At 54.0% G+C, this 9,647-nt stretch overlaps 1 protein-coding gene across 1 annotated transcript; it reads right to left on the bottom strand.

Annotated features, from left to right (window-relative positions):
- Nucleotides 1-259: 259 nt before the first annotated feature.
- CSUI_004122 (tetratricopeptide repeat - u-box domain-containing protein) lies at nt 260-8,418 on the bottom strand. Its single transcript, XM_068064317.1, has 8 exons — nt 7,960-8,418; nt 5,242-7,536; nt 4,439-4,537; nt 3,382-3,467; nt 2,820-2,969; nt 2,318-2,421; nt 1,987-2,058; nt 260-724 (listed from the first exon to the last, which is right to left on the bottom strand). Exons 2-8 carry the CDS (start codon nt 5,609-5,611, stop codon nt 700-702), a joined length of 906 nt encoding a protein of 301 aa, XP_067923707.1. The 5' UTR covers nt 5,612-7,536; nt 7,960-8,418; the 3' UTR covers nt 260-699.
- Nucleotides 8,419-9,647: the final 1,229 nt, after the last annotated feature.

Below are 9,647 nucleotides of genomic sequence, written 5' to 3'. Positions count from 1 at the left end.
GGTCACGAAGTGAATCGACTATAGACAGGGTCGTCTTGCCGTTCCCCCACCCGGAAGAAGACCGCTCGGTACACTCACAGGTCCCCCGAGTGGTGCAGCAGGCTCGCACGCCTGCAGCGAACCGCCCCCAAAATGATCGGACGTTGTGAACGGCCCGTGTGACCCGGGGCAGTCACATCTTGAGAAAGGAAAATCTCACGTCTCGCTCGCATCGGGCGGAACAAGGACCCTCCGAAGTAGCTACTTTTGACGTAAAGCCACCGGCGTCAGCGGACTTTTTCCTTGCGCTGCGGACCACGAGCAGAAAAGACCATGCCAGTTCTCTCGCGCACAGAAAGCTTCGTACTCGAAACTCCCCGGCGTCAGTGACAACTATAGCCAAGCAGAAATAGCACAAGAAACCTCGATGACCACAGCCGACCGACTCGAGCAGGAGCCAGAAGTGTCCGTGACAAAATACCGACAACTGACTTCCCCGACGGCTCACGGCCACCAAAACTGCACTTGCGAGCCCTTAAGCTGACCACGGTAGTTACGGACAAAGAACCGAACAATGACCTGAACTCGTGATTGGATGGGAAAGGAGGGGTTCCTTAATGTGTGACACGGTCTCCGAGCACGCACACTGCAGGTCTTCTCAGACGCAGTTGAGTTCTCGCCGTTCCTGCATGCTGAGAAGAGTCCTGCGAGACGCCCTCGTCAGTCGTCGTATGCCCAAGGAAACCTGCACACAGAGCCCCAACAGCGCGTACCCCCATACTTCGAGCAAGTCAAGCCGCCGTATCTCAAAGAGCACAAGAAGTACATGCGCCGTGCTTGCACGCAGAAGAAAACCCGGCAAACACCGGCACTGATGACTTCACGTTCACTGTCTGCGAGCTCTCTGCTGTACGTCGCAGGCACTCTGGAACCCAGCCGCGCACTGCAGACTGCTGTGCCGTAGCCAGGCGCGTATGTCGTCATCCGCTTTCTTCGAGTTCGGGTTAGTCCAGACCTGGACGCCCCCGTGTATAGTACGTGTACAGACATTTGTTCGTGACCAGCTGCGGTCCACGGAAAACAGGCCAGAAGCAAACTCATGAACACAAAAACTGAACAAAACATCTTTCATCACAACAAGAGACACAGAACGCGACAAACCGACAACCGCCCCCCGACTTCTGATGCGCACGCCGCGAAGTACAGACCCGCGAAGCGTAAGAAGTCCCAATCTCCCGCGTGTCCTACTCCAGAGTCCAAAAAAAGGTTCTCTCGAGAAGGCGCGAATAACCGCAGCTGGTCACGAACAAATGTCTGTACACGTACTATACACGGGGGCGTCCAGGTCTGGACTAACCCGAACTCGAAGAAAGCGGATGACGACATACGCGCCCGGCTGCGGCACAGCAGTCTGCAGTGCGCTACGAGGGCGAACACGTGCGGTCACCGACAAACCGCTTCCGAGCCGAAGTGAGCGTCTCCAAGCACGACTTCAGGAGACGGCGCGGAGATCCTCGGTTCTCACTGCTGACCGGGATACAGTCCTCTAAAGCCCTCTTGCGTAGCGCACCTTCCTCAGCTACTAGTCTTTTGCACCGTCGCGCCTCCAACACTATCACACTTGTGGTCCTTTCCGAAAGGTGGCTTCAGGGGACCCCGACTCACAGACAAGCAAAAGCGGCGTGGCCAGCTAATTCCATTCATTTTAGACCTTCACAAATCTCATATGTTGTTCGCATGGCAGAATCGCACGCGCTGCCCCTGCTTGAGATCATGCCCCTCACCCCTCCTACACTTCAAGAGCGCTCCAGAGAAGTGTGAACCCTGGGGTACCGCGTCGACCGACCAAAAAAAAACCAGTCGCTACGCGCTCAGAGCAGTTTTCATAGGCGCACAAGAAGATTAACACGCATACCCTTATACAGTGGTGTCCCCAGTAGTGATGGGAACGGCAACTGGAAGAGCGTAGCACCTTGGAAGCCATGAAAAGATATGGATGAAACTTACTTCTCCAGGAACCACCGGATGGCTTCCTTCAGGCCGTAGTTCGGAACGAGCTTATCGGGAGTGCATGCTTGGCTGAAAAAACAGGACTCATTCAATCCGGACGTTCCCTGAAGCAGAGTGCATGGTGGCACTGAGAAGTATCCAAGCACACGAAGCCACTGAGATCTCCCTCGCAGAACAGCTCTGACGTGGCACCTGCGACGCGGCGCGTCTGATCTGACCTCTACGGATGCCACGAAACCCCGCTTTGCTTTCTCAGAAATTGAAATTTTCTTTCTCCTCGACCGCACTCTCAAAGCAGTACTCACGAACAACGCTGAAGGCAACTCACCGACTTATGGGGTCGTAGTTTCCATTGTGACGTAGATGCTCCAGTATGAGAGACTTCTCGTATGTTATGCCACTTGGCGTGATAACCGGATCATTCATAACTCCCTATACACAACATCGACACCGAGCTAGCGAGGAAAAAATATAAGGCTTTGCCGCGCCCAAGCCCGACGAGAACACGATCCACCGAGCAACTAACTGTTCAATTTCTAGGGTGCGTGATGCCGACGCCGGCGCGCGCTGACACACAACAGGCTGAAAACCCAGTCGAAAATTCTTCGGAAAACGATGCCAGAAGCTTGGACTACAGAAAAGCGAACAACATCGTCTGCTGTTTTATCTCACCCGTGTATCGGGCTTCCGGTACTATAGCTTCCCTCATCTCTACCTGTTCACTCAACTCCAAGGAAGCTCCTCCGAAGCCCGCGAGCTGCTACATTGCTGCTGCATCATCGGGCATGCGTGCAGCTATCTCTCTGTCCCGACAGAAAAGATTGACTGACCATGGAAATGTTGCAAGAAAAGCAGTTTGGCACGTCAAAAGTCTGCATGGTGGTCTCCGCCTCCGCCACCAGCTTGTCCAATTGATCGAGGCGCCGCACCAGCTCTTCATGAGAAAGAGCGCCATTGGAATACAAGGTCTCCAAAGAGGTCTGAACAGAAAACAGCGAGAACACCGCAGTTGGGTACGACAGAAACTGCCTAGCTAGGAGAGGCGACAAAGCTGAGCACTGGCAGAGTGTGAGACAAAAGCAAACGCATCTGACACCTAAGAGACAGGCATCCCTGTTTTATGCAGGCAAGGCCTCAAGAGCTGGATGACGACTAAATACACGGCGACGGTGACGCAGTACGGACCTGATTACCTGCCCAGGTGAGACGCCATCCCCCGAAGCAAACGAAACACGGATGCCAGCACAACGCTTTTTCTCGTCATCACGTACCTAGACGCTTTCCCGCTTGCAAGCTCATCGTCGCTATGTGCAAGACGTTACATGGACCGTGTGGACGGACCAACATAGCCCCTTTCTGCCTTGCGCGACACAGCCTATTTCATTACCTCACCAACATGCTTACTCGTAGAAAAAAAGCTAGCTCTCCACGTTCTTCCGACCTCGCGTTTCGTTGTCTGCAAAAAAGCATCTTCTTCGCTACAGTTACACGCAAAACACACGGGTGGGGCGTCACTCCGCAAGCAACACACCGTTACCCTCCCCTGCTCTCGACAACTGTGGCAAACTTGTCACCAAATCAAGCTGTTCGCATTGAGCTGACAGTCCGTCTGGGGTACAGCCATCTGCGTGGTACATCCATTAGTAGACTTTGTGTACCTAGCGAGTTCTTCCGACAAGATACAACAAACAACTCCGAAAATACTCTGCAGAGCAACTCCAGAGTGAGCAGTTCAGAGAAAGACACGGCTCGCTGGTAGCCCGGCCCAGCACTATCGCCTCAAGCACCACAGACGCCAGCTCACAGCTGTGACCATCGCTTCTGACAAAAACCCGGAGTCGCCACTGTCTTCTGGACGCGCAAACCGACAGCTCGCGCTTCCTCAGTAGAATCAGGTGCACCCCGCTACGATTCCGTACCGTTAAGCCAGCTAATCTGCATGGATACATGGAAGTCGGGTAAGCTGATGCGCTGTAATGTAAGGGAGCAGAGCATAGGTTCCCCTTAGAGTGTCTCTTTCTATCCACGCGAGCTAATGAGCGACGCACAAGAGCTGAGATACGTAATTGTGGTCGTTTTCCTGTATCGTACCGTAATGAAACCAAGGACGGCAGCACACGTCAAAGTCAACGCACGACAACGACCAGCGCTTATATCACCTACAGTACGAGACAAGAAAGCAGGAATCACATCGCCCTCCCTCCCCCAGAATGTTTTGGCTCAGTCAGAGATCGGTGCTTGGCCATGAACTCTGGGCACCCAACAAGAACTCGATAGAGGCGGCAGTATACGGACAGCCGCCTCTGTCGACCTACCATTTGGCGAACGGATGCTTGCCCTGAGTGAAATCTTCAGATATAACATAGGCGGACTTCTTTCAATCGTAACAAGTGAAATCACACGCAAAAAGAAAACAAGTTATCTCAGTGTGTGGTTTTGCACGACTCACCCTTACAAATGCAGTCCTCAATTTGCTGGCATATAGGTGTTGAAGCTGCAGCCAAGTTCCGCGCCTTCAATAAATACTCCAAGCCACTCTCCAGCGGACCTGCACACCACGTCAACAACTGCTTCGCGGTTACTCCTCTGGGTACATGAACCGCGCACAACCGCGTCTCAGATAAATCAGCTACAGGTAATTAACTAGTGACAGCACTCAAAGTGTTGTGCGCCGGAACTGGAGCCGGGGAATGGCCTTAACAGATATACGGTACCACCAGAAAGAAAGCTACGGGCAACTGCTCTGTCAGTGCCGTTGTTTACTTGAGAGGTACATGGATACGCGCAGCTCTTCAGCCACAAACTTTTTGGTGAAAGGCATGTCTCTCTCTCTATGCTTCCGAGTTGTTGGGCATGCAGAAAGAACTTAGTCTGAAAGCCAGAGGCTATTTCGTACGTTACAGTTCCCCACTACTCCCAGACTAGTTCATTTGACAGCAGAGGTAATCCCAACGTACAGAGAGAGAGAAAACAATACACCGTAGGAATTGCATCGTACGGACCCGCGTCCTGTTAACGCGAACGCCGAATACTCTACGGACGATGCAGTTCCGACGGTGTACTGTTTTGTTTCTCTCTGTACGTTCCCATTACCTGTGCAGTCAAATGAACTATTCTAGCAAGCTAGGTGAGCTTTCCCATGAGAATGTAGAACCGCGGGCACCAACGACACCTCTGTCACTTTTTCACAGGTGACGTGTGCCGCGTTGCAAGGGTGCCCGCAGCCTTCTCACCTAGCTCTACTCAACCTACCTAGCTGGAGAAGGGCCTCCCCTACAAGAAAGTGTGCCTTTACGTTGTCTTTCTCGAGCTTCAACGCCTGCTTCGAGTCTTCAAGCGCCTGCTCCCACTTTCCGAGTTTCTTGTAACACAGGGCTCTGTTGGTGAAATAAACGGGGCATGATGAATCGATGTTGATAGCCTGCGTATACATCTCCAGGGCCGACTGAAGCATTCCTTTTTTGAAGCACACGTTCCCTCTCTCCTTCAAGACCATCGCCTGGGCTTTGTCAGCCATACTTGATCCCTCACGACCCTTCTCTTCCTCCGCCCCTTGCGGCGCTACTTTGTGCTGTGTGCTGAAGCCACTGGAGGAAGAGGCAGACGGCACTGATACTGGCATTTCCAGAGCAGAGATGGATAAGACTTAGAGGTTTCCAACACTGTTTATCCCGCTGAAACCTGTGAAAGCACGGCACCCCGGGGACACACTCTCTGTCAAATGAACGCTTTCCCAGGTGCAAACCTCTCCAGCGGTGGAGCGCGAGGGCGTCCGAGTCCGGAGGAAACTGTGGCTGAGCTATCTCGCAGGGAAGAGGAGACAGATGAACACGGCGGTGAGGGATGTCGAGGAAGTCGGCTAGAACCGGATATGCGGGCGATGACCGATCTGGCGACGGTACAATAAAAGGCAGCTGCTCCGAAAGTTTCACAGAGCCGACTCGCGAACTGGTGACTCTAACCAGCAGAAGAGCTTGGAAGTCGGGTGCAGCCTCACCGTAGACGAAGACAACGCAAAGTCTCCCCTCCAACCTCAGACGGAGCGAAAGGCTGTCGAGTGGAAGGCAAGGCAACCGCAGTCTGCTGGTATACTTCCACGCCCGAACGAAGCACTCTGGTGCCAGTGTGCGAATCTGGTTGAGGCGTATCTTCAGAAGATGCCAGTTCTGCAGAAGACAGGATGTGCGGGAGAAAAAAGACTTCGAGCCTCCTCCTAGCCGAACCCTCCGCGGAGCCGCCCATAGAACATACGAGAAAAGAGGACAGAAGGATCTCTTCTGTTGGAACGTTCCTTGAATGATTCGAGCGCGTCAAAGGCGCAAAACGCTAAGCAACTGGCAGTAATTGAGCACAGGCGGTGACGTGGAGGGAGGCGGCGACGAGTTCGAGGCAGCAGCATGAACGAACAACAGAACTGTCTCCCCCTCCCTCCGTAGAACGAAAGTCTCGAGAAACTTCCTGAATAGAGTGGGTATCCAACCCTTTCAGCAAATTAGCTACACACAGCTCCGTCAACCTCTCTTCTTGTTCCATTCAGAAGACGGACGCTAACGTCCGGCTGCATCGCGTGAAAGAATCTTGTACCGTTCCAGATGCTGAAGGATAGATGGACACTGGAATGAGCCGTCCGAAAAAAACCAAGAGCAATGAAAAAAAAAACAACGATAAAAGGACAAGACAGACCAGGAACCACAAAATCCTGCACGGAAAAAAAAGAAGCCTCTTTTCTCGCGCTCCTTCCTAGCACGAAGAGGAGCAACGCTGCTTCCTGGGCGCAGTAACCTTCATCCTGCTGAATGACGCCCGGGGTCCTCGCTACTTCTACTGCTGCTCGACTCTTTCGCAGACGAAGCCACGAAATTCCCTTTATCACGACTACTACTCCCTGGGGTGGTACGGGAACTGGTGTTCACTCGTGCCGACGAAAAGACACGAAGTCGCTTCACGCTCACACCGGCAGATGCCTTAGGCATATCCTGTCCTAGTCACTCTGGCTTGCCCCAGCTTTCCTTTGCTTCGCATATCTCTTGTGACTGAGAGCGACAACAGCGAGAGAAGTTCCTCCTTTTCCTTCGATGCGCATTCCATGCCACAGATTGTAGGGGGCACCTCTCAGAAACAATAATGACCAAGTTGTTCCGGAAAGCAGCTTCTTGAGTAAACGTGAGGAAGACTCCAGACAGTGCTCCCCCTCGCTCATGAGAAACAGAAACTGCTGTTGCACCTGTGCCACACCCTTACGGCCTTCTGGTTGCTCGCGGTGTCCAACTTCTGGTTTCTTCTGATGACGAGACAGGAGTGCGAGCTAAAAGGAGGTGTCTCTCCGCAGCCGCCGTGTCTCTTCTGTTTCCGTTCGTGCGCACGTCTTAATGCTCACGTTGTCACTCCCCCCCTGCTGTGAATCCTCCCTCCCTCTCCCACTGCGAATGAAGTTCCTCACTGCCCTGCACGTCTCTGTCGCTCCGCTTCTTTCGCTTGCAGTGTGAGACTGCCTGGCCGAGGAGAGGCCTCACTTAACGCCTCCAGCTGATTCGAAGCTGCCCTCACCTACGCGCAGGACAAGGGAAGTCGCAATGTTGATAGTATACAAAAGCGAGCCCGACACCAAGATCGCGGTCACGTAGCCATACCCCACAGACACGCCGGAAAAAATGAACGAAGCCGTTTCCCTGGCGCTGGGCGCTGAGACACCCCAATTCTGACGTGTTTCGGAATGGATGGTGTATCCTACTTTTCACACACCGTCCGCTGCTCTGTCTTCTCCGCCATTACTGTGTCAGTCAAGACGGACAGGCGAGAAGAGAGCCCACGACCTCAGCTTTCTGTAGTTTGCAGATCGCCACCGTTCCGTAGATCGACCGGCCACCTCAACCCCGTGTGGTGATTGCTACCGAGGACACTAAACAATGCACCCGGAGTGAGAGCGGTGCTTCCGGCCTCCTACGCCTACGCGATTCAGATTTTGTTTACCAGTCAAACGGACTGGTTGGTTGACATGGATGTGATGGCGCGTCGAGTGGTCCTCAACTCCTTCGTCTCCCCAAGACTTGTTTCGTCTCCTGCCGGGCGCCACTACCAACCCTGGAATTGGGCAGGCCAGAAAAAAGCATTAAATGCCAACCTACCCTGAAGGGTTTCACAGGGAAAGGAAACAACATGACAGACCGGCAAGCTGGAGAACGCGACGGCTGGATGGAAAGGGACAGAAGCTAAACTACTGCTTCGGCCATGCCCTGCCCCCTTGCTCTCCGAAGAGGTTCAGCCGGTGAACTGCAGGCTGAACCGATGATGCTGCCGTCCGGCGAAAAACGACGGACATAGTTTTACTGACGCAGGACCCGGTCTAAAGCGCTTGCACGGACAGCGCAAAGTTGCTGGGAACCAGGCGCGAGGTTTCCCGGCAGTTACATTCCCACCCCCCTCCGGCCGTAGCTGGATAGTGCAGAGCGTCGCCCGGCGTCCGGCAAGACACCACTACTACAAGGACACAACGTTTAGACGGACTGACGAACTTTCCTGTCGGAACACAGAGAGGTTCTTATGCTGACGATGGGGACACCACTCGCGATCACTGTCGTTCATACACGAATCTGCAGCGCGCGATGACGCGAAAGGCGGCGCCCGAAGTATGGCACCGAACCTTGCTGTGTGTCGGGCACTCGGCAACAGGAAAAACAGGAACCGCTGTGCCGAAAACAGGAAGACGCACGCTGGACAGCAAAACACTCCTTCTATCCGCCCGACGGCTGCAGAGCAGGGAACGAGACACCGAGCAAAAAGTGAGTCTCTGAACGCTAGTTGTAATTTGAGGCCTCTCCACCGGAACGGAACGTGTAGTGCCTGCAAGGATCAGGTCACCACGCGCGGGCGTTGGGAACCCGTACTAAGTTCACAACACAGACGCTTATCGCCAGCAACCCACGGCCGTTCCACGTGAAGCGTTCTCGTGTAACCACTCATCCATTAGAGTAACGGGGTAGCCGTGAGCTCCGCCCCGCCCAACACGATCGGCAACAACCGCGATCCGCTCGTAACGGGACGCAAAGACTGCAATTGTTGCGTCGTCGTTGTCGTTCTTGATATCGCTTCCCCTTGGCCGGGGAGTATTCTGTGGCACGGGTCAAGCCTCACTCTTGCCCGTACGGTCACATTACACTAGCTTGCCTTCCAGCCACACGTGGTTCGGAGGTGGCCAGCGCAGGCCAGTAGGACACGTATCGCAGCCGCCTGATCAACGTCTGCCGTGTCCAAGTGCTAGTGTGTGACAACGGGTGCACCGCTTGGTCAGCCACCGGGAGGAAGTACGGCAGCGAAGGCAGTCTGGATAGAAACCAGAAGGAGCCTCTATTGCTGTCGATAAAACTATGCGATGCTACTGTTGTGCCCGCACAGGCTTTAAGGCATCTGCGAAGTCTGAAGGCGGTGTTCAGCCTTCAGCCGAAGGGTCCGCCCAGCGGGACCATCGTGTGTAGCCTGCCGACTTGTATGACCAGCAGGTCCAGCTGGGGACGCGTAATGGAGATGCGATGAGGACGACTGGAGTCCGGCGGGTGCGACAGAGTTCAGTTGTTATCCTGTTGCTTTCTCCCCTAAAGGAAGGAATTTCGATGAACGCTGTGTCACGATCCTGGTGGTCAGTGTAACGACCGGCACGAAAC

This window comes from Cystoisospora suis (assembly GCF_002600585.1).
Source record: "Cystoisospora suis strain Wien I chromosome Unknown contig_1868, whole genome shotgun sequence".
Taxonomy (NCBI): Eukaryota; Apicomplexa; class Conoidasida; order Eucoccidiorida; family Sarcocystidae; genus Cystoisospora; species Cystoisospora suis.
This window is presented reverse-complemented; position numbering and strand designations above follow the sequence as displayed.